We start from the raw sequence: 26,512 nt of genomic DNA on the forward strand, positions 1-26,512 counted from the left end.
AAAAGTCTACCAGCCACACACTACACAGGAACAGTGACAGAGAGTGGCAGCAACAAAAATATGGCACAATGTTACCTGAAGCATAGCACCATCTCAGACAAGATTAAAATTAATTGGCTTTATTTTTTCGTCAATACCTAAGAGAAACACATACTTAGTTACGTTGTTTATAATATTACTATAGTACTAGTAGTAGTAGTATAATAGTAGTATTATCATTTGTTTTTAAAGAGTATCAGAATTTTGTCATTATTTCCTCTGTGACACCAAAGTGTATTTTCTAGATATCAGTAACGAGTTAACTAGTCTCTTTTGCTAAGTCATTTGTTTATCTTTGCAAAATTAGATTATCTGCTACAAATAACATTCAGAGGCCTGACTGAACAATTGAGTGCATTTGCAACATTATTTGTATTTGCAACTTAGAATACTATGACTTTTCCTCATGCTGCACGCTTGATTATTTTATCTGAGACACCAGACTTTGCACGCACATACTTTCAAAGGAGGAAACCTTTTGATTATCTAAACCTTTTGATCTGTCTTCAATAGTGTAATCAGATCAACCTTTTAAGCTATGAGTAAATGACTGAAAACATTTACTGTGTATGCCTCTTGCATGCAAGAAGATGTAACTTGTTAATGTGGGTAACCTGTGGACAGGGGTCAACACTCTGGTGACTCCATTAATGTGGTGCAACAATCTGTGCAATTTATTTTGTATTTTTTAATGGCTATTATGGCCCTTGATGTTCTTTTTTAGTTTAGTCTTTCTGCATACAGCCCTATTGTGACTGTTTGCCTGTGAAAAACACTTAACAAATAAACTATCTGACTTATTTATTAACTTATTAACTAACAAAATATGGACGAAAGACAAGCACAATCAGTACATAAGACTCAGCTAAACAGAGACCTAAAGGTTCAGTCATTGAAAAATACCATGCCAACAACTGAACTCTCAAGTAGGAGATACATCATTAGTGCATATAGCAGGAATTATGAAGCATCATGGAGGTATTAGGGAAGAAGAGGGGTTTAGGTGAATAGAAAGGGCCCATACAAACCTGCTCTCACTGCCTTGCTCCTTCTTTTCTCTGACCTTCAGCCACTTCCTCAACAGGAAACGCTTACGGCGAGGAGATGCACTTGGTGTGGAGCACCTCGACCAGGAAGGAGCATCTTCGTCGCTTGATGGTGTGATTTCGATGGAAGGCAACTGAAGGTACTCCTTGGAGCTGGAACGGGATCTGGCTGTAAGGTGGCAGTTGGTCGGCCGCCCTCTTTCGATCTCCCTTTCACTGGGCACATTCTTCATGCGGCGCATTTTGAAGCGTTTGCGACGGAGGGTTGGTGTTGACGAGCTGGATCGCACAGAGCCATCTGACACAGCATTGTTTCCTCCATCGGAGTATGCTGGAGCATCTTTTGGCACACTCACCTGGAGTGAAGGAGGTCTAAGAGTGTCAGTCATGATTTTTGCCTAGCTCTCTAAATACTCCCCTAAAGCACTTCTTTTAAGATACACAACTTAAGATTATTACAGGTCTTGCAATTCTGTGCCTTGAAGAATTGCAGAAAAGCTCAGGGCTGAACAAGTGAGGCACAGTTGAGATCCTTGAAAATCTTTGGTAGACCTCCCATAGCCCCTTCAGGTCTTGTTTATGTTAAAGCCCTTTCTGCATGCTAGCCTACGGATTATAAGACTGGCATATAGATCCTGGTAGTAGATATCTAAGGCTTAACCAAGTCCTTTTGCTGCTCCTCAGCTGTTGGTGTTTGTGTAGCTCAGTGGCCAGCTGACTGATTTAGAAGAGCAGTCTTGTGGCGGTGAACTCAGGCTGGAGAGAAGAGGGCTAGATTAGATAACAAAGGGGGCTTCTGTTCTGAGGCTAGCAGATGAAACATGTATAAGGTCTGTCAGGGAGTGTAACACAACTCCTTTGCTGGTTCTCCCTAGGGACTGGGAGGCCAAGTTACACACACACACACCCAACTACACATTTACTATGCCACTGTCCGAGAGCTGTTATTTTAGCTACCGCTAATGCTAAAGGGAAGGCAACCACTGTCAGCTCTTGATTGCCGATTCCGATGTATGAGGTTGGGAGGCTGTTTGCCGTCACTTTGTGCTCATTTTGGCGATGCTGCAGGAAGACACTGTTGCTTCAGGCTGAAGTCCGTCTTGTGCCCCAGTGTGCCGTGCTCTCCACACAGTTAATGCCTACAGGTTAAAGGGAAGTGATAGGACTGCAAGGTAAAGGCAAGGCTGAGGATGATAATGGCCAAGTTAAGCAGTCACACACGCACACACAACCACACAGGCAGATAATCAAAAGAGGCAGGGCTTAATGGACAAGAACCCACACAGACAAAGGAAGACACCATGGACACCAATCACAGGAGACAGGCAGCACACTGTTCTACTCAACATACGCTACCTACCCACCACCATGCACCAGCTTAAGTCTGTCAAACCACAAGGCCTTTGTTAAATGTATACAAGACTATAAACCTTCTGCCAATGTCCACAAAAAAAAGGAAAGGAAAAAAAAAGTCGCATGTAATGGATGGCCTCTGTGGATCACTATCATTGTAAACAGAGGATATTTGAGTGGTTGCAAACTGTTTTATGTGGTATGTACTCAACAGAGAAGCTTTCTTTACAATTCTGAAGATGGCAATTCTTTCAGCAGGTGATTTTGAAACTGCAACGTTACTGACAGGTCCTTGATGTCTTGTTTTTTTTGAATGAGAGCAAAACCACACGTGTCACTATTGTATGTCTAACTGTGAAGCAAAAAAAAAAAAAAAAAAAAAAACGACAAAAAGTGAAATGGGGGCATGTTAGAAATCAACACAGAGCAAGTTGCCAGTACTGTGTGAGAAAATGAGATACAAGTATCAACACATGCTCATGCCCAAATCACCAAAATATTAAGAAATGCTCAGAATCTTTTGCTGTCACATTTAAGTATATTTGTTTAAATGGGAAGGACAATGCTAGCTTACTAGCAGTGTTGGGTAAGTTACTTTAAAAAAGTAATTAATTACTAATTAGTTAGTCAATATTGTATTTAAAATTACTGTGTCAGAAAAGTAACTTAATTACTAAATAAGTAATTTAACTAAATACTTCTTAAAATCCCTATAAACCTTGAGTGGGCAAACAATAGAAATTAAACTCTTTAAATAATAAATACATTTTTTAAAGACGGAGACTCTACAGTAAGCAGCGGTAGCATCTCTTCCACAATGTAGCCTGCAATCATTTTTTAAGCTCACCTTCAGACGCTTTCTGTGCTGCTGAAGTAAAATCAGGTTTTGTCTGCTTAGCAGGAGTTGCCGCGGTGTTATCCATGGATGATGAACAAGGATCACTCAGAAGTGTTTGTCTATGCTCTCGTGTCAGGCGCTTCAGTAAATTACTCGTGCTATTAACAGCAGCCGATAGTTTTTTCTCCCCAGGATATAGCTTACATATTACTGTAATGTTCTTGTCTGCTTGTTTCAGAAAAGTGAAGAGATGGGAATATGTCCATTTCATAAAACAGCCACTCGCTTCAGCCGAGTCCGACATCTTCCGCTTTAGAATACAACTATGCAGCAAACTGGCGCGAAATGACGTGCACCTGCACTACAACGATGATATTCAGCGAGTTTAATTATTTTACAATGTAACACAAGTACATTGTAAATAACTGTAATTAAAATACCTAAAAATGAACAGTAATTAGTTACTCTACTTTTTCAGTGGAAAAGTAATTTAATTACAGTAACGTGTTACTTAGTAACGCATTACACCCAACACTGCTTACTAGCTTACTTTATAGAATTTTACTTATTTTACTAATTTTATTCAGAGTGGAAGATAAAAAAACAAAAACAAACAAACATATGAAATACATGAACTGAAAAACCATACTAGTTTAAGAAAATATTAGCTCAGACTAAATTTGATGGCAGCAACACATCTCGAAAAAGTTGGGACAAGGCTATTTTTACCAGTCGATAAGCATCCCCTCCTCTTTTAACAGTTTGTAACTGAGGAGACCAGTTTCTGGACTTTTGGTGGAGGAATGCTGTCCTTTCCTTTTGTTCTATTTCGAATAAAATAATGGTTTATGAAATTTGCAACTCACTGCGCTTTCTTTACTTTTTGCGCATGGTCCCAACTTTTGCCGAATTTTATTCGTAGACTTTCTAACATTAGAAGGCAAACTTTTCTTGGGTATCACAGTGATAAGCCTGCTGGAGATTGGAAAGGTTTCCCATTCTGTGACGTGACAATGCGACAGAAGGTGTGACAATGGCATAAACAAAAAATGCTCAGTTACAATCTCAAGGCTCAAGGTTTAATTAGGCTTAAGCAGAAACAAGTGCTTTAAAATGTGATGCCATGGCATCCTTACCATGTGCTGTATTTGATGAGTTGTGAGCGAGACTGCTACTGACAAGATAGCAGAGTGAATAGTGAATAGTGAAAATAACCATCTGTGCTTTCTCATAGCCCACACCATTAAAAATACTAGCATGGTTGTTGTGCACATATGGCTTTCTCAGTTGGGATCTATGAGGTGAGAAACAAACAGAGACTGGTAGTTTATATGCCTGCTATGGTAAAGACAGTGCACATCATGTTTGCAGAAAGAGACTGAATAACATTACTACTGCTGTTTCTAATATTCCTACGAAAACTAATCATGTAATAATTAAACAGTTAAAGCCAGTCAATAATAAAGCACTTTAAAAATGTATAAACTTCATAAGGTGTCAAGATTAAATATCGAAGACAGGATCATCCAGAGTCAACGATCTCATTGACTAGAAGCCCTGTTTTCTGTAGAAGCTCTTACAGATTTAGAAGTATAAGAGAGGAATATAACCATGCAATAAGTTTGCCCAGAGAAAGTGAGAACATGAAAATCCCACTCTTAAGTCAGAAAAGGCCTGATCTTAAAGATGATCCAGGAGTCATAATAGAAGTGGGATTTGCCGGCTGCACTCCAGCATTACAAAACATACTGTAAAGTCAAGAGAAAAAAAATCCTCCAAGGTTTCTTGCAGCGTGTTAAAGCGGCAGCCAAACGGATAAAATTAATTCATACCTTGTATCCTAAAATTGAACCTTTAACAGCAGATCTCCAGGGTATCGTAAGTAGGACAAAGTTGGCTTTTATCCATGCGTGTTTTTAAGAAATCAACTGCGCTATGATAGTATGACTACACATAACACTTCAACTGTGTGGTTAGAACCTCATTGGCAATGCAGAAAATAGGCCAGGTCTAATAATGGGTTGGTTTTTTTAACAGGATGCAAATATAAGCTTGTTCACAACTACATTCAGCGGTATTTAAAAAAAAAAAAAAAAAAAAAAAAAAAAACAGGATGTAAACCACTCACACCTTTTTTTTTAGCTGCCTACACTTCCAACCCTCTGCATCAACTGGCTCATCTGCATGACTAAATCAAAAGAAAATAAAGGAACCACTGATGCCAACAAGCACCACCACTGAAGATTCACCATCATTGGTAACCATCAAAACATTGCTGAAGACATGGTACACTACAGAACCAACGATATGGAGCTGAAAGAAGCATGGGAGGATTTAGGGCTGTGCGATATGACCAAAATCTCATCTATCGTCCCAATAACGATATAAATCACAAAAATGTAACATTTTCTGTAAATTCTGTGAATCTTGGGCAGCTCGACTTGCGGGAAGTGTTTCCAGGTGGGAGTCGTGGACCTGGAGTCGAGTGTTTTAACCGATGCATGAATCTATACATTTTTAGACATAAGTTGTAACGGCCGCCGTTTCTTTGTGAGTATTTATTACACGGCGTGCTGCAGGGAAAAGCCTATTCTAACGTTTGAGTCTAAGGTTTATTTTTTAGCACCTTTTTTGCTTCTCATCCGTAAATACCCTGCATCTTTCACGTGATTGTTTATTTTGAAAAGTCTCAACAGGATCTTGAGCTTTAATTGTGAAAGGTTTATGTGAAAGATAAACAAGCGGACATGCGATGGTTTTACCGTCGTTGTTGCTAACCACAACGCATAAAAACAGGCGCTTGTCCGTCTGTAGTGTGCACACTATAATATAAGAGAAAGAGAGAACTTTAAGAAATTAATATAGCCACTACAGTGACCATCAAAATGATGAAAAAATATTGCCGTAAACAGTTTATTTTGCGACACCACGAAACAAACGATAGCGTAAAATGAAACGATTGACGTTTTTATATTGTCATCCGATATATATCGTTATATCGAACAGCCCTAGGAGCATGAGATCTACTTAGTTTACTTTACCGAACTGATTTTATGTGGTACACGCCGCTCAAAAATCTGTCAAAAAATGTTTTAGTACGACTTTGCTAAGCTACGAAGCCGCACCGCTTGATGGATTGTGGGAGCATTACAGCTACCGTAGTCAGGAGCCTCACGGAGTGGTACGTACTGTACTTCAACATAATATTACGGTATTGTGTGTGTATAATCTCTTTTTGTGGATATTATATGGTTATGCTCAGGATATGTCGGCCAATTTCCACTGGAAATGCCTTTTGGTTAAACTGTCAGCAAAGAATTTGGATTTGCACTGTTAAATTTTTATATAACTTTAATGCACATAAAAAAAACAAACAGCTGCTTCTTTAAGTGAAAATACATTGAATGAGTTTTTTGCACTAATAAAGTTGTGGAATTGTAAAGTATTTTGTCCTACGTCAATTATATCGTTATCACAAATTTTTAAATATATATTGTGATAAATATTTTTGGCCATATTGCCCTGCCCTAGTAGTAAGACCTGCTATGATGACAGTTTAGAGATGGTGGCAAAAACACAGGAGGCACAGCTGGAGGTGACAGAGTTAACATTTTCATTGGTAGTGATCAAGATGGACAGGGTTAGAAATGAGAACATCAGAGGGACAGCTCAGACTGAGAGGTCTGGAAACAATGTGAGGAAAGTGAGGCTGAGATGGTTTGGAGCACAGTAGAAAGGATAGTGGATATATTGGATAATATGTTGCCAGGCAGGAGGAAAAGAGGAAGACCACAGAGACGATTCATGTAGGGAAGGAAGACACGCAGAGAGTTGGGGTGAGAGAGGAGGATGCTGGGGACAGGATGAGATGCATGAGGCACTGTGGCAACCCCTAAAGGCAGTAGCTCAAAGAAGAAGACGAAGAATATTCAGATAAAAGCTGCAAATTCAACATGCTACCAGTAACCCACTGCAGGCTTCCTTGCAATTTGTCATGTAAGATTATATCAAATATTCAGCTTAAAGCCACTTTATTGTTCAAAGATCAGTGCAGAATGGCAGCACTGTTTTGTAGTCGAGTGAAATAAAGGCTTTTAGGAAATTCTTACAGTATGAAAGCTACCCTATTGTTTACTCTTCTTGCACATGTGCACAGTCATGAAGATGAGCTTTTGCAGGAACCCTGTGTAAAAAATTTGCTCACTATTTAAAGTTAAAGGTGCTGCTACTCTTTACTATACATTCACACACATACACACAATGACCTAGAGGCTGAGCATGGAAGTGGGGAAACATCATGAATTAATCATGGCAAGACAACGTGTCTCATTACAATTTCACACATTCTAGCAAACTCGAGTTGTACTCTGACACTGCTCGACTCACACGTGAGCAGGTGATGTCATTTTTAGCATGACTGAGCGCTTAGCTTTGGTTGTTCTGTAGTTAAATGAACAGATTAATAGTTTTCATTATAGTTATGCATGTGAGAAACACTGCTCTCTAGCTGGAGAGCATGTTGACACACCTGTCTAATATAATATTAAAATCCAGAGTGCACAGCAGGAAGGACCCGAATGGTCTAACCATCTTGTGTCTCAGTGCCTTGTGCACTTTGCCATGTGGACATTAGCGGAGTCAACAGATGGGCCTACCACAGAGCGGCTTTGCTGTTACAGCTGAGAAGGCGATCGCAGTTTTCCATCACTGTAATGACTACAGAAGACAGGACAACCATGTGATTGCTTGCCTTTCACACGTCATTACTGACCATCAAAGTTCAACTCTATTGTTCTCTGCATCTCTATTCTTAGCACTCTGTCCCTGTTAGCACAATGTCAAAGACTGTGGGCAGATTACAGAGGCATGCTAATGCCAATTAACAAACACTCATGAAAATACATGCAACATAAAGTGTTCTGATTAGTCAAATTAATTCTTTACAAGAGCATAAAATATGCAGCATACAGGACTGGGAGATCCATGGTGTTTTGGTAAGTAATACTACGTGTAATAACCATGGTATGGATGGTGGATTACACTTTTAAAGTGGATATTTCAGTGTGGGTGGTAGGAGCATATGGCAATAACAGATTTTCTTTTCTATTTTTTTCAATAACAAGCGTGGGAATCAGGCTCTAAAAGTTTCTCCATACGTGCATCTACAAACTCAAGTTTCAAAATTAAACTACCTACCAGAAAAGTTTTGGAATACTGTTGTGCTCCTCCAACCAAATTACTAGTCATCATGTTAAGTACATATTATAGTGCATTTTAAGGTATGTATGGTCTTTCGACACATTAGAAAAATTAATTTAAAAAGAAAACACGCTGAAAAAAAAAAGAAGAAGAAGAAACTGAGTTAAATTTGACTGGTGGAATCATAGCAACAACAACAAAATGTCAAAGACACTGAACAAAAATGGGGAAAAAATATTTTCACATAAAATATTTATCCACTGGCTCTGCCAATGTCTTTCTGCAGGCATGATGTCTTTTCCCTACTAAACAACCTATTGCTCATACCAAACTGTATCTTTGAGCAGCTATATGCCTTTGGGAAACTCAGTAGTGTTGCAGAACTTTATAACACTGGATCTAGTTGGGTGACAGGCAAGTGTTACAGTACATCTTGAGTGGAGCTAATAGGATTAGAAAACAGTTTATGTAATAGAAAATTAACCTCATCTTACCTTTTCCTTTTGCTGCACTAAACTACCGTACAAATCTCAGAAGTGCTCCAGTACAGCACGCTGACTTTAAAGAAGGAACACATTGTACTGCAAACGACATGTTCAGTGGTCTCTCTCGCTCCGTCTCTCTTTATCGGTTCACCAGATTTATTTTAGAAACACGTTAAAAATGAATGCATTTTTTTTTTCAGGAATAAAAAAAAAAAGGTACATGTACAAGCTAAAGGTCTTGTTAAAAGACCACCCTGAGACATGTACAAGCTTTACCATGCAGCTTCCCAAAGTGCATCCTTCTTAATCTGAGCTAGCAAGCAATCCCATGTCCCATATTTTACTTCATGAAAAGGGCTGACTCCTTCTCTTGGAAGACTTGCTGTACTGATCAAAACACCAGCTTTCATCACTTATTTAGATACTGTGCCATCTAAAAATAACCTCGTTAGACTATGGAAACAAGCACAGCTGTTCTGTGGAACTGATTGTGAGTCAAACCTACACTTAAAGGAAATTAAGAGAGATTCAGGTGAACAACCAGACATATTTTATTCTAACCTAGATATGCTGTGACTCACATTTGTAACTAAAATAAAATATACACTCAATGGACCTGCTCTTTTTCCTGTTCGCCTTGCTGGTATTAGGTTTGACTCCCTTTTCCCTTCAGAACTGCCTTAATTCTTCAAGGCATCGATTCAACCAGGACCCGGAAGCTCTCATTAGAGATTTTGGTACATATTGCCATGACAGCATCACACAGATGGCACAGATTTGATGGACTCACATCCATGATGCAAATTTCCCTTGCAAATTGCGATCTGGTGATTGTGGAGGTCGTCTGAGTACAGTGAAGTCATTGTCATGTACAAGAAACCAGTTTGAAATCTGCTGACTTGTTACATGGCATCCTGCTGGAAGAAGCCATCAGAAGATGTGGTTATAAAGCGATAGGTATGGTCAGGTGGCATCTAAACAATAATCAGTTTGTAGTACGGGGCCCATAACAGAAGGAATGGTTCAAAAACATGGATACTTTCATGTGGTCATGCCAAACTTTACTTTTAACTGTACAATTTGAATGTTGCAGCAGAAAGAATTGAGAATCATTAGCTTTAGCGACATTTTTCAAATCTCCTATTGCCCAGGTCACCAACAGACAGGCCACAGTCCAGCTCAAGATCCAGAGGCTATTCTGGAGCAGCGGTGGACTTTTAAGAAAAATATTCTAGCTAACCAATACGCTGTATCTGTCGCAGATGACAGATTATGACTCATTTTCAAAGACCAGTGAAAAGTTTAGGTTTTTATCTTTAATTTTTTTAGAGAGAGATGGGCAGCACGGTGTTTAGCACTGTTGCCACACAGCAAGAAGGTCCTGAGTTCAATTCCACCATCAGGGCGGGGTCTTTCTGTGTGGAGTTTGCATTTTCTCCCCGTGTTTGCGTGGTTTTACTCCGGCTTCCTCCCACCGTCCAAAGACATCTAGTTTGTGGGGATAGGTTAACTGATTAATCCAAATTGCCCATAGGTGTGAATGTGAGAGCAAATGGTTGTCTGTCCCTGTGTGTAAGCCCTGCGACAGACTGGCAACCTGTCCAGGGTGTACCCTGCCTCTCGCCCTATGACAGCTGGGATAGGCAACAGCGCCCCCCGCGACCCTGAAAAGGATAAGCGGAAGCGAATGGATGGATGGATAGTTTTAGATATTCATGTTAAAACATTGCTTCAGATTTCAATTTCAGATTAAAAAAAAAACATGGTGCCAAAGTGGGATGATGGTTCTTTTTTTCAAAAGAATATATCGAAAAGTATTTGATATATGAAGCTAAAAATTTCACAGCGCTCATTATGTTAAAACCTTGTACCATATAATTTTATGGTGAACCCTGCATCTTATAGTAAAAAATATATAATATGCATTGTTGGAAAACTATTGAACAGAACGTTCTTTCTTTAACTACATGCAGCCACTGATACAACTATTAGGCTTTATGATATGTCACCTAATGATATTTCAGGCTTTTACGTGAGGACATGTTCTCTAAATGGATTGTAATTGAATAGCCATGTTCTATAGTCCAATTTTGGTGAGCCCATGCAACCCATGTAGCCTCTCTTTTCTGTTCTTAGGAGTGGTACCTAGCGTGACCCTCTGCTGGTATAGTCGTCCGTTTCAAAAATTGACATGTTGTAATAATAATAATAATAATGGATTGGATTTATATAGCGCTTTTCAAGGCACCCAAAGCGCTTTACAATGCCACTATTCATTCACTCTCACATTCACACACTGATGGAGGCAAGCTACAGTTGTAGCCACAGCTGCCCTGGGGCAGACTGACAGAGGCGAGGCTGCCATATCGCGCCATCGGCCCCTCTGGCCAACACCAGTAGGCAAGTAGGGTAAAGTGTCTTGCCCACGGACACAACGACCAGGACAGAGAGCCCAGGGATCGAACCAGCGACCTTCCGGTTACAGATGCGATTCCCAACCCCCTGAGCCACGGTCGCCTGTTGTGCATTCAGAGAGGCTCTTGCATACCTTGGTTTTACGTTATTTGGTTGCCTCCCTATCAGCTTAATCCAGTTTGGCCATTCTCCATGTCTTTAAGCATCAACCAGGAATGTGATGATAGCAAATATTTAGTAGTCGGTACCAATAGAATAACATGATTCTCTATACCCCAGAGATTCTATACCTTGGTGGAGTCAGACTGTTTAAAATGTTATTATATTTGGTTGATGGTTTCTGAGTAAGAAATTTCCTAGTTATCTCAAACACAGGTAAATGCTATCATTTACTTCTTCTGGTCAGATACATCACCTTATAATCACGAGCTTTCAAACAAAGTAAGAACACTACAATTTTTTGGGGGGCATTTTGTTGTTCACAAGAAGAAAAACGTTATGTCAGTACCACAGAAGGTCATGCCAAAACCACATGCAGTGTGCAACAGGAAAAGGCAAGTGCAAGAAACTTAGATATTTTCCACAACGGAAACCCCCCATAACCTCTAGCTCAGTCAGTTCAACACCTAACACAATGCACACTTAAAACGCCCTAACCATTAAAACAACATGAAATAAAAAAATGCAGGCCAAACTTTCTTTATGCACATCCATAGGACTATATATAATATACTCCGTGGAAGCTACTTAAATGGCAGGAATGCAGAAAAAAACTCAATGAGGTAAAGAAAACTGTGACTGAGAGTCATTTCCTGTGGAGTAAGAGGCATTTTCCCACGCCTGACAACCACAGACAGTGAAGAGAACTAGGGCTGTCGGAAACCAGTAGACATGAGACGTTGAGATGCATTCAAATTGGCCTCACTAAGAACAAGCTGGGTATAGAACTGTTCAGGGCTGTTAAGCCAGGTTTAAAAAACAAGAATGTGCCTGAAATATATTTGCAAAACAAAGAAAAGAATAATTAGAATCTGATCATGCTTATATGTATCATGTGTTTGTGACAAAGGCTGATCGGATACCTACAGAAAACTCCAACAGAAGACATGAAAGAGGAGTCTGGAGGTTGTCCCTTTGTTCAGCATCACACTAAATGACACTTAGTTTGCATAATCTAGTGACATGTTAATAATCAAACCTTTATTTCTGTACACATTCGCTCTTTTTGTGCATCTGTTGTTTAGGAAAGTAACCTGATTATATGTGAATGTGTCACCTAATGACGCTAATTCATTTGAAGGAATTTTTAAGGCCCTGGATATTCCTGGATATTCCTGGATATTCCACTTCCTGCTGTGACAAAACAAATTTCCCACGTGTGGGACTAATAAAGGTTATCTTATCTTATCTTATCTTATATTAATAGCTCAGGTGTTCTCCAACACACACATATTTTGGCATATTTTTTAGGATTAATTTTCATCCCAAGCAAGTCACTGAAACCATTTGATCAGTTAGGAAACAAATAACAATTCTAAACTTGACCAACATTAAAAGGTTTTAAGTGTAAATCAAATCATTAATAAAATTTTAGAATGCAAAGGAAAAAATAAGAACACCACGATGATCTGCTTTAGGTGTAATACTCATTTAGTATACAATGAAGTAGCAAGACTAGGATCCAGTCCTGAGTTGAAAATGACCAATTAAAACAAAGCGAGCACAGAGCAACACCGTGCATCAGAGAGCTGGTAGCTGAAAAGTAGAGCTGGGCGATATAAGATTTTTTCATATCACGATATGTTTTTTTCATTTCAGGCGATAACGATATCTATCACGATATAAGCCAAATAACTATATTTGTAAGATTTAAATGTGCCGTTGCTCACAAGTAAAATGTGAAATAATCAGCAGCTTGTTTTTATTTAAATATTTATTTCCCATAATAAGTTCAACAGGGTAGATGTACTTGAGGAACATGAGACTTTTTCAGATAAATAAAGGCAAATATTGCAAACTACACAAAAGGCAGCCACTAAAGCGTTTAAGTTTCAAAATAGAACAAACGAAACAGACGACTAAATTGCCAATTCCACTTAGAAACAAAATATTAATTCTAAAAATAAATCTTAGTTTGTTTTACAGAAGAACAGACAAAATTGACTAACTTTTGTCAATATCAAATAAACTGAGAACTAAAAGGAAATTCTCAATCTCTCCTTGTTGTATAGCTGAGCTTTTCAAACAGTTTTAACAGTTACTTTAGTCTGACAAAAGCCGAATGACGAATTAGCGCTTCCAGTCAGAGACTGAGGCTACGTCCACACGTACACGGGTATTTTTGAAAACGGAGATTTTCCGTTTTCGTTTTAAAAAAAAAATCCCGTCCACACATAAAGGCAGAAATGAAGGAAAACGCTGCTATGAACATGCCAAAGCAGCAGGTGGAGCTAGATTCCTAACCGTGCAGAAATGTTGGCCAATCAGAAGTCTAGAAGCCTCGGTGGGAAAAAGTAAACAAAGCTGGGGCATAGAAGCAGAACCGAGTCGTATGTGTGGAGGGACAGTAACTGTGTGTATATGTAAGCATTTAAACACTGCAGAGAGTAGAATTAACAGTAACAGTATTGTAGAAATTCATTTCACCGAAACAATAACGTGGCGCACAGTGTGACGTCAAAGAATGCACACACCTTTGATGCTGTGTTTTCTCCGTTTTTCTAGTCCACACGTAAATGCAAAAACAGAGTTTTCAAAAATCTTCGTTTTCAGTGACCAAAAACGCCGTTTACGTGTGGACGAAAGGTGCAAACGCATAGAAAAATCTGCGTTTTCAAAAATACCCGGGTACGTGTGGACGTAGCGCATGCACCAGTTTATTGTATTTCCAGACTTGCTTTTGGCACAATTTACAGTGCACGCGACTCTGTTTTTTGTCAGACTTGAAATAGCCGAAATACCTTCACACTACAGAACTTCTATGGCTCTTCCGTTCGACAATCTCTCCGGCATTGGAACCATCATCTGTTTTCTCTTCGGTCACGCTCGGTTGATTTTTCTAGTCGGCACACTCATTTCCTCCATTACCCGGGCGGTACGGTGGCTGGCTGCTTCCCAAACAAACACACGTGCGGCTTGGCACTTGTGCTGTACGTAACAAGTCACGTGACGTGACGCTGCGGCTGTGATTGGTTCGGCTCTGCGCTACTTAATTTGGATTGGCTGTTCTTTTTTTTTTTCCTTTTTTTTTTTAAGAGGACAAGAGCGGCGAGGTCTATCGCGATAGTTTAATTTTTCTATCGAGAAAAAGTTATATCGCGATACATATCGTTATCGTTCTATCACCCAGCTCTATTGAAAAGTCGACGATGTACTGCAACCTGTATGAACACAGACTAAAAATGCACAAACTGAGCAAGATTTCAAACTTGTACCAGCAGGAGCGCTACAAGCTGATCACACTGCTGGAAGCAGAAAGGGTTCGGGTATCCACCAAAGGATCAGCTGAAGCAGAGGGGCAGTGAAATTGTAAAGCTCGACGAGGAGAAAGAAAGTCTTTCTGCAAGGCTCAGCAAAATCTTGTGACAGACAAGCCCTGGCTGCCAAAACAGTCCTCTGAGGGAGAGCCAGAGAACAGATGCAGAAGACTGAAATACATTTTAGAAGAAGGCTGTAGAGGAACAAAACTTTTAAAAAGTGCTGTTGGAAAAAAGAAGATGCCAAAGGAAGTAAAGCAAAAAGGGAAGGAGACATGAAAATGGACGCTCATGCTGAACCACCTCTCTACACCCGTTCTCCATCTCCTTCAAATTACCTCTCCAGCCTCCCTTCCTTATACCTGTGTCTTTCCTCTTTCCTTTATCTTCCCTTTGCTCCAATTACCTCCACCCTGACCCCACTCTCCAAAACCACTTTACCTCTACTTTACTCCCTTGATTCCGCAAACCTCCATACATTTTATATATATTACCCTTTTCCTCATATTTCTATATCCAACCTCAGAATGGTGGCTCAGTGATTAGTATGCACCTCTTCCACCTTCCATTGCAACCTATGCAGCCAGGTTCTTCTGAAAATCATTAGAGTTACTATAATTATCAACATAAATTATATAGTATAATTATTAAAGCAAACCAATCATACTTCTGCATCTATCTACAAATTTAAGTAAACAGAATAGAGTCCAACTGCACTAGATTGTGGCTGTTTATTAAGATTTAAGATGGTCAAAGGAGCTTGCAAAGAAAAGCGTCTGGACTTCTTTAAGTTGCTTGAAGACGTTTCACCTCTCATCCGAGAAACTTCTTCAGTTCTATGGTCAAATGGTGGAGAGTCCCAGATATAAACCTAGTGGGAGTGACCCCCCACCGAGGGACAAAAGGACCCCCTGATGATCCTCTAATAGCCTGAGCCAAGGTGTGAAACTGGGTGTGGGTCCCAATCAGCCAGAGTTTCGGGTGAGTTCATTGTGAAACCTGGCTCCACATTATCATGCGAATTCCTGAGGTCAGATGGCCCAGGATGTGAGTGGGCGTTAAGGCGTCTGGGAAGGGATCTCAAAACTGGATTATAGATGGCAGAGAGTTGGTGTCGTAAACCACCGCCTCTGTTCAAAGATGTTCGCTCACAGTGGACATAGATGGCTTCTTTCACTCCTCTTTCAAACCATCTGTCCTCTCTGTCCAAAATATGAACGTTGGCATCCTCGAAAGAGTGTCCTTTATCCTTAAGATGCAGATGGACTGCTGAGTCTTGTCCTGTGGAGGTGGCTCTTCTGTGTTGTGCCATGCGCTTGTGAAGTGGCTGTTTGGTCTCTCCAATGTAGAGGTCTGAGCATTCCTCGCTGCACTGTACAGCATACACCACATTGTTAAGTTTGTGTTTTGGCGTTTTGTCTTTCGGGTGAACCAGTTTCTGTCTGAGCGTGTTGCTGGGTCTGAAATACACTGGGATGTCATGCTTGGAGAAAACTCTCCTGAGTTTCTCTGATACACCGGCTACATAGGGGATGACTCTGTGGGGGGTCACTCCCACTAGGTTTATATCTGGGACTCTCCACCATTTGACCTTAGAACTGAAGAAGTTTCTCGGATGAGAGGTGAAACGTCTTCAAGCAACTTAAAGAAGTCCAGACGCTTTTCTTTGCAAGCTCCTTTGACTACGATGACCTGGATGACTGAGAACCTTCACAGACAAGATTTAAGATGATTCAAAGGTCTGAAGCACATTTGTAAAGGTTTATAAAGAAAAATTAAGTGCTTAACGTCACTGACAGAACTGAAAAGTGCTGTGGAGTTTAATTTACGAACTCTGACAAACCACAGTGAAAAACAAAGTTCATTGCCTCCATCAGGTAGAAATTATTTCTGCAGAAAAATGCTCCCCATCAGTGTTATATGAATTAACATTACTGCTGTGAATGTTTAAGGTGAGGTTCAGTTTAAATGCCTTATATTCTGTTGACCATACAGTAATGCATCATACTCTATAAAATGACATGTTTGTAGTGTGGCTGTTGTGGCTGACCACATCTCTCAAAACAGCTTTTAATGCACCGAGAAAAACAGGACTACACATTTTTAAAAAAGGCTATTGAAAGGTGCAGCGGTTTATGTTTGCCTACCAAACCAAACATGTAGAGATACCTGCAATGGTGACCTCTTGTGATTTAGAGAGCAGCCAAAACTAGCTCATCTACAGGTGGTTCAAAAAATGAAATGATGTGTCTGGTTGAGTTTAGTACATTCAATCAATTGTGCCTGCTTCATTAAACCAGAAATCAACCTTGCCTGTCCATAAGCCAGGCTTTCCTTTACAATGTGTTAAGGCCCGAAAAGTTGATTATGTTCATCTGGATGTAGAATTTTCAGGCCATGTCCACTTTAATACGTTTTCATTTGAAAACGCATCTTTTTCTCTCCGTTTTGGCCTTCCGTCCACACTGAGACAGCGTTTTCGGGCAAGGAAAACGTAGCGTTTTGAAAACGCTCTCCAAAGTGGTTACATTTGAAAACACCGTTTTTGCATTGAAGTGTGGACAGCGAACCTGGAGCCTTTTCGAAAACGATGACACATTTTAGTCATGTGATGCAGTCACGTGCCCTCCGCTATCTTAGCAGTAAGATAGCGGAGGGCATTATACAGCAACAGCCCTATTAAAGATTTGATATCAGTCTGTACATGCTCCAGATAGCTTTTCTTCAAATTCTTTAACTCACTCGCTTTTGCAACTTTGTGCTTTTGTGTTACTCGCAGCAACAACTCCACCTCATTGTTAATCCCTTTAAAAACACTCTGTTTTTCCGCAACATTTTGCCGCAATGTTGCAAAGAGCCAGAAAGTAAATAAGCAGCAGACAGAAATGAGGCAGGTCAAATCGTCTTGCGTTTCACGCATGCGCAGTACTGGAACATAAGCATTTTCAGACGTTTCAATGTGGGCGCACAACTCTGTGTAAATGACTGAAAACGATAGTGTGGACGTGGAGCGTTTGCAGACGAAAACTCCGTTTTCAAATTTATCCGGGCTAGTGTGGACGTAGCCTTAGTGGGAGAAACTTTTCATCACTCATTCAAGTGACTTCTTCAGTCTCAGTAATGTGTTAAGGGTTCTCAAGATTACACTCAGTTGATAACCTCAATCAGCCACCTCAATGCAACCATTGAGCTGACACCTTACTCATGCAACCTCAATGGTTCACATGCTGGCACAATGGGACGATGTGTCACAAAGGATTCACATCTTCGTTCGGGAATAACCCACATCTTGTTTCACACCTTGGCTCATGGGACAACAGATGCTGAACAGTGGGTTAATGACCCACAGATCACCACCAAGAGGACAACCCCACTAGGGTTAAATACCTCTGACTCTCCATTAGGCAGTTTTGGAATTACAAAAAAGCCCCTTGGAGTACACACACACACACACACACAAGGTGCAGTGAAAGCAGAGGTAGAGACAGTCCCATCAAAGACCTGAGGTTTATCCAGACGATCAAAAACAACAAGATGTTCAAAGAAGGTGAAAACACATTCATCTACGAAAACGAAAGAAACCATAGATTCCAATGGATTCATATCAAGCTAGTTTCCAGCGATAGCCAAGCGAGGCCACAAGATGGAAGTAATATACAAGATGGAACCAAACAATGAATTAGACGAAGGCTGTTTGAGATCTAAGAAGAGAGATCACTTTCACTTTGGTATGTTTTAACTGATGTCTATTTGCTTGACTTGCTTGCCCTCAGAGAACACCAGTGATTCAAGGTAGAGACAGCTACTAAGCATATCACTTACAGGCATTTAGCAGTATTACAGCAACAATTTACAGCCAAATGATAACTAACTTAGTTCAGTAAGTTCCCTAAAACAAAGTCTGTCATGTCGCTCTTCCTGCAGTCTTTATTTCTGCTGCTTCCTTGCCTAAACCACACAGTAGTATCATAAACCCATCTTACGCAGATTATTTCCTGCTGTGCGCTAAACATAAGAAAGGACAGCTGTGGATAGCAACATGACTCTCCCAAAGCTGACCAAAATTCACGTTTTGAATGACAAAGGAACAAAATCCATTACAGTCTGTCTGAGGTAATTTTGAGAAAATTGTAACAGTTTCTAAAAAAACTAAATGTTTTAGCGGTTTTACTTCACAAGTGCTATATATGCAGTGTACTACAAATAAGTAGGTTTTTGGAAGGATACCAATTTTTGTGCTACACTTTGATACCTGACTCCCACAGCTAGGAGCTGAAGGTTTAAAGTGACCAGAAACAATCGTTTTTGTTAGAGTTTGTTTAAGAAATCAGTCTGAACTGTTCCTTTGGGAGACTTAGTTTTACAGATTTTATCCAACACACACACACACACACACACACACACACACTCTGAGTGAAAAATATTCTGCTGTGCACACTGAGCTTTAGGCCCTCTGAAGACTTTTTTTAAACACATGCTGTGGTGATGCGCACATGCGGCACAGCAGACATGTCCTCTCAAACAGCTGGACAATCATGGTCACATTATAAAACATACCAAATAAGGATCTATATCCTTTAAGTCACCACCACATGATATTCAATGCTCACATAAGAATTGTTTTCCTCTCAAAGACCTCAGTGTAGCACCAACCACTCACTGTTGTAATATTAATGTTATATGCAACTTCTACGTGAACACTGGACTTCACACGATCCCTCTCAAAGGGTAGCCGCAGATCACCAAAAGAATGAAGAAACAGTATTAATTACTTCACTCGGACCAACTTACTTTATATAAAATAAATGACTAACACCATAGCACTCCGTGGCAAATGATTGTAACCAAAATAAGCACACAAACTACATTTCCAGCTACTGGCTAAAATGCTTTAGTTTAGAAAAAAAAAAGAAAAAAAAGATCGCAAGGACACAAAAAGGTGAACTAGGAAGACACCCGGTCTTTACTGAACCTTACAAAATCCAACTTTGGACAGCTCTAGAAAAGATTATGTGGTCAGTGAAAAAGGTGAAAGAACAAATAGGGTAGTCTGTCCTTACTGATGAGCAAATCAGTGAGAACTGAAAAATGGAAATGAAGGGAGAGTGTACAAAGCTTTGTTATAGCTTCTTGTTTCCTATACACATATAAATAAGGTCAGTTAAGTGATTTGTGGGTTTAATGCACGCGTAAAGACATTGCTGTAAGTACACAGTAAGACCAAGGTGAGAGTTGAGGTTTATAATTGAAGTGTGAGGCGAACTTAATAACAAGGCAATCTCTTTATGAAACACGATAAAAATGGCTAAAAACGTAAGAATGGTCATATTTTACTTCTATACATCTGGCAACAAAAAGTTTACAATTTGGATGGCAAGATGGAGTCTGAGATGATGCGAGCCGGGGATCGAACCCGCATCCCTGCTCTGTGGCTATAACTAATATTATTACAGTTAAAAAGTACTGGGTGGCCTATTTCTCTTCACTGGATTCGTTGGATGCGACAACATCCAGTTTTATAACTTTCTCACAAACAGCCTCTGTCTCCGAGAGCGAGTGGCAAACTGGACAGGAACAGCAAGTGTATTATTGTGATGATCATGATTAGACTCGTTGTCTTCTCACAGCCATGTGGGAAATATAGTCTGCATTCATTCCGAATTACGGCGCGTCGTCCCTGCGGGGTAATCAGCGATCTGTTTACTCGGTTTATTCAATAAAAACTCGACAGAAGTTGTAAATTATTGACGCGCGTTGTTTCTTATTCCGCTTGTTAGACCTCTCAATGATCCTCGAAGCAGGTAACGATACAGCCAACCTCGACAATCCACCGACAACAGAAAGTGTGACATGTTTCATCAAGGTCTGACTTTACCTTTTGTGATTCTCCGTCGCCGACTTCCACAAACTTATCCGTGCACTCGGCTGTCAGACACACACGCAGCCAGGCTGAGAGGATAACTTCACAGACGATCCTCCATGCTTACAGGTAAAACAAATCCGGTGACGTCTCCTGCTTTGCTGGCACAGCCGAACAACAAACTCAAATCAATGCATCTCGGAGGCGGAGATCCGTTACTTCACGGATGAGAGCCGCAGAGAGCACACCACTGAGCGGTGACCTATCAGTGTCTGGCCAAACACCATCAATGACCTCCCTCCTTTTAACCTCTTAGTGGCAATCTACGTTTCTCCGTCTACATCTGCATGCTTCTATGTAACGTTATTTTGGGCTGTAACGTTCATGCATATGGAGAATATTCAGGAGATCCTCTAAATAACCGAAGCAGGTTATTATTTCTGTTATTCAGTCAGGACAAATTGTTTCATCTGCAATGTGCACATGTAAAACTACTGAAAACAGCTGTAGCCCAGCAAAGTTTTAGTCTTTTATTAATTTAGAGGTTTTAATTGGCTTATGAGACACAACAATGCTGAAAAAATAATGCAAATGTGGCTCCATCGTCTTTAATATGACACACACAGATCATCACTGGCACAAACGACCAGTTTTTGGTTGTCACATAACTTTAAAACAATTAACATGTTTTATTAAGTAGTATTTATATCCTACCTAAAAGTTCTAACCTTTGTTGTGTCATCACAGGCCATTCATCCTATAAAGTAATCCAACAGGTATCCTGTTGCTCAAAAAGCATTCAGAGGCAGAACATCGAGCAACATCCAAAGTCCATGTTCGCTTTACCTGTTCATTTTCACGTGAAACAGAAGCACAATAGAAGAAGATTACAGTCAACTCGTTATGTCTCGTATCATGAGGTCTGACCTTCTCTGCCTCCTTGGGAACAAAAGATTAAAGGTTACGGACAAACAATGTGGGCAGTCCGTCTGCCAGCGTCTGCTCAAACGGTGTGTGTTTACTGTATGCATTTGTGCGTTTCCACACATTCCACAGAAAGAGTGTGACTTTTTTCTGTGGCCTCGTGCATGCAAAAGACTATTTGTTTCTGTCTGGCAGAAACAATTTGCTTCTTGGATTCTGTGGACAGCCGAAACAATGTTTCTATTGATTAGAGAGTGACAGAGGAAGAAAGAGAGAGAGAAAAAGACAGGCAGTCCAACAGATGAGACAGAGACAAATCTACTGTAACTATCTGATTACAGTCGACACCATTCACTGTCAAAAGGGCAAAAAGCTTCTGGGAAAGCTGACTGGAAACACTCAGATCTGTCAGTTTGCTAAGTGGGCTGCAAATGGCCTTTCTATCACGGTGATACTGTGTACAGATTTATAATATATTTGCACTAATATTTTTGTATTTCCCAAAGACTTATTCAAATTTCTGTAGATTCTACCTTTTTGTTTTTTAATTTAATCATTTCTCTGCAATTTCTTTCCATGGAAAAACACAGATCTTTTAATCCCATCTTGCCTAGAAAAATAAGGGGAGTAAAATCAGCCATGTGTGATGTTATGTATGCAACATCTACTTGCATGAAGCTCAGTCTAATGCCTCGAGCCAGAGAAGTATGGCAGGAAATTAGTCTCACAGGTGAAAATCACCTAATGAAATTAAGACAGCAAAGTAAATCAAATACTTGACTTAAGGGTGATTTATTAGGGCAGGGATAGCTCAGTAGGTAGAGTGGTGGCCCCTGATCGCAAGGTCGGGGGTTCGGTTCCCCTGAACAGCCACCCTGAGGTACCCCTAAGCAAGGTACCGTCTCTACACACTGCTCCCCGGGCGCCCAATGGCTGCCCACTGCTTCAATGAGTGAATGGGTTAAATGCAGAGAGGAATTTCCCCACAGGGATCAATAAAGTACACTTACTTTCTTTCTTAACTGCAGCAAATTTACACTAAACTGGAAAAAAATTGAATGTTTATTGAAGCGTCCGACAATAAAAACAAACAAACTAGATATTAATTTGCATATATGAATTTTAATTTGTATCATATCTGCTACATCTGGCATTTTCACTGGAAAAAAATCAATCACACTGATGATGTTGAAGTTTAATAAACTCACAAAAACAGTTTGTATCAAATATGATACAATAGGCATTAACGGGTTAAAAGAGGGCATTACATTTAGTCCACTGTGCATTGCAGTCACTCACTTAGACACACTGTTTGTGTCTAAGTGACTGAATCCATGATAGAAAGGTGCACTACTGTGTTTGTTAGGTTGAGGCCTAAAATAGCTACAGTTTGATAAGACTCCAATTACACTGTGAAAGTGTGCTGCTACATTCAGGCAGAGCTCGGTAGGAAATCACTGTCGGTGCTGTTGTACTGTGCAATCACTGAGATTAATTCATGTCGCACACTCTGACCGCCATTCATTCATACATAAAATTCTGCCTTAGTTATCCATTAATACACCTGTACTGAGTGGCTGCGGTGCCTTTTGCATACAAATACTGGACAAATAAGTCAATTTTAGTGTAAAAATAATTCCTGAATTAATTTACAAATTTACAATTTTATCTGATTAGCCGTCTGTGTTTTGTAATAGATGCATTACACGACACTTTCAAAATCTCCCCAAATTATACACATTATCCATACTATCCATAGTATTATCCATATGATGTAGAGTGCACTACTCCCTTCTCACAATTATGAATTATGAATGCAAAGTGTCACAGACTGTTGCTACATATAGTGATACCGATCATGATTTTATTCCCATTTTAGAGGAAAAGGATGGTCGAGGGAGCTGTAGCACCTGCCTCACTGATGTATCGCAAGGTATGGCTTCAAAACTTTAACACTGTTATTTTGTCTTCTGTCCATGTATGTGCTAATGAGTCTATTCAAGATGACCTGATGACTTTGACATACCCTTTAATGTCACAACTCACTGCTTTGCTGGGTAGAAATTTGTCACTTCCTTTCAACTTTATCTCTTCATCTCTTCTCCTCTTGCTATACCCGCTTATCTGATTAATGTTTTATCATTTTTGTTGCCTTGGATGTCAGCTAGTTTAACTAAATTTCTAGTGTGGTGAGCAGTGTGATTTTATATATACATTAGATGTAGTAAATTAATGTGTATAATGATACTGGACCACCATGCGGCACTGGATAATTCTGTTTGTTTATGTGTGAAAAGAAAGAATGCAAAAGAAAAACCCTGAGCAGGAGAAAGTAAGAAAAACTCTGGCACAGTGGTATTAAGTCTGCAGACCTTACAATCATGGTATAGTAAGTACACTGTAAAACAACTAGCAATTGTTGATCTCAGTAAACATTTTCAGATTTATTCAGAAATAAAAACATCATCTTATAGTTGAACTAATAGGTTTTTTCAAAGCTGTATAGCAACGATTTCTGAGTTACACAGAAGACTACTACAAAAGCAGACTGCCAAAGCCACAGATAACACTTCAATTGTTGGGGCACAGTTCAAACAAAAAAACAAAAGGTTTTAATGACAGGCCTGATCATTGGTTCATGGTTGCATCATGAATTGCATGATACGATGATCGCATCATCTTATGAATAATCTGTAAAGATCATAACATTCATTTTACTCAATAACAGCTCCAGGTATGCATCTAGTTAAGAGAAGATGAACTGTGACGTGATGTTGCAATCATTTCAGCAAGCTAACAGCCGCTGTGAACTGAACCTATGTTTAAATAGCATTCCTTAAACGCAACTATAGCAACATGAATAACCTAGTTTTGCCCACGTAAAGTGATAGAGCTTTCATTATACAGTGGTTAATTATAAGTGCTTTTCTACTCTACTTGAGCTCTCAGAGTGCTTTGTACAACTTGTCTCATTCACCTGTCACACACATTGATACAAGCACATTATTTCCATACATGCTCTCCATCAAGCATTCACACACACATTCAAACTCTGATGGATGCACTGGGGAGCAACTTGATGTTCAGTATCTTGCTTGAAGATACTTTGACATGAAGACTGGAACAGCAGCCAGGAACTGAACCATCATCATCAGCTATTTTTGAGTTTTCTGGGCTCCCCTTTTTTCATGCAGTATACAGTATGCTCTAGAATGATATCTTTCACTCACTATTTGGCAGATTCAGAAGAATGTTATTTTTTCCTCCCGCCCCCTCAAAAAAAAAAGAAAACAAAAAACAGCTGATTCATGAAAAGACTCCCCTGCATTTGTTTGTACAAGATATGAGGTAATGAACATACAGAACAAGTGTGGGGAAGAGACAATTTGGCTTAGTTTCCATGGCAACAATGGGAAGATGAATGACTGATCACTGCTATAATTAATAACGTTAACATCAGATTATTAAAGTTTGCTCACTAATTTGATTTCCTTGACAAATAGTTTTAAATTATCTGTATTTCAATAAATAACTTTAGCAGGATGTTTTTGCTGACGACATCCTTAATGCACTGTTTACTTCTTCATGTCAGAGGAGGTTTTGCTTTCCCTCTTGAGTACAAGTACATACGCACGCAAAACTACAAAACTACACATACACACAAATGAATGATAATCAAATTCCAGAAAGTAATTATGACTGGTATGATTTTGCAGTCAGGAAATCATATGCTTGCTGCCACTTCAGAGTGTGTGTGAATTACACCCAGAGCTTCTAAAGATGAACGTGAAAATCTGCCAAACCTTGCATACCTCTTTAATGTCAGTCTGTGGTTTAAGGTTTATCAATAATCCATGTCATTCATATCTATGGACATTCATTTGCAAATAAAGACAGATAACTGAAAATTTGTGGACCTGTGCTGGGGTCCACCAAGGGTCAGCTCTGTCACCCCTCCTCTTCATTCTATGTATGGATACCATCACGGCCAACCTCCAGTTACCTCATCCATGGTCTCTCCTCTTTGCCGATGATATTTTCCTTGCCAGCAAAGACAGAGAAGAGACCCAAACGACGACGCAACTCTGGAAGACCCGGTTCGATGAATACGGCATGCGGCTTAATACGAAAAAGACCGAATACCTGGAAGGAGGCCCCCAAACTGATGGCACCATCATAATTGACCACGAAGAGTTGAAGAAGACAGAAGAGTTCCGCTACTTGGGCTCAGTCATCAGCTACGATGGAAATATAACCTCCGATGTCCGAGCACGAATAAATGCAGCCTGGTTAAAATGGCGACAGGTCACTGGTGTCCTTTGCGACAGAAGAATGCCAGATCGACTCAAGGGAAAAATCTACAAAGCGGTGGTCCGCCCAGTAGCCCTGTATGGTTCTGCATGTTGGCCTGCATTGACCACACATGAACAGGCCCTAAACACCATGGAGATGCGCATGCTCCGATGGAGCCTGGAAATTACAAGACGGGACCGTGTTACAAACAAAGACATACGGAAACCACTAGGTGTAGCCCCAATTAAGGAAAAGATGCTCCAGTCCCGCCTGAGATGGTATGGACACGTGATTCGAAGCGATGAGAACTCTGTAGCAAAAATGGCAATGATGATTGACCCAGAAGGATGCTGGCCTCGAGGCAGACCGAAGAAACGGTGGATGGACAAAATAAAGAAGGACATTAAGACTATCAACGCATCACCTGAGGACGCCTTGGACAGAACCAAATGGAGAAACCTTTGCCGAAGAGCGGACCCTGCACCAGCGGGAACAACGCCAGGATAAAGAAGAAAACAAGTGCAAAAGAATCATCTTTCAATTTTTAGGTTTTACACATCAGGATGCACACACACAAAAACAGT

At 40.0% G+C, this 26,512-nt stretch overlaps 2 protein-coding genes across 2 annotated transcripts in view; one reads left to right on the forward strand and one right to left on the reverse strand.

Moving 5' to 3' along the window:
• Window positions 1-26,512, reverse strand: part of gramd1bb (GRAM domain containing 1Bb) — a 111,821-nt gene that overhangs the window by 66,807 nt on the left and 18,502 nt on the right. The window contains exon 2 of the mRNA XM_085245564.1: window positions 1,068-2,224. Coding sequence (XP_085101690.1) covers window positions 1,068-1,474 — 407 coding nt within the window. The 5' untranslated portion in view covers window positions 1,475-2,224. The remainder of the gene's footprint in view (window positions 1-1,067; window positions 2,225-26,512) is intronic.
• On the forward strand, window positions 25,566-26,435 carry LOC146559522 (uncharacterized). The gene has a single exon (XM_085244335.1). The coding sequence runs from the start codon at window positions 25,608-25,610 to the stop codon at window positions 26,433-26,435; it is 828 nt and encodes a 275-aa protein (XP_085100461.1). The 5' UTR covers window positions 25,566-25,607.

This window comes from Mchenga conophoros, linkage group LG14 (assembly GCF_057382185.1).
Source record: "Mchenga conophoros isolate Kocher_MC1m ecotype Shallow Benthic linkage group LG14, M_conophoros_male_GT1.1, whole genome shotgun sequence".
NCBI lineage: Eukaryota > Metazoa > Chordata > Actinopteri > Cichliformes > Cichlidae > Mchenga > Mchenga conophoros.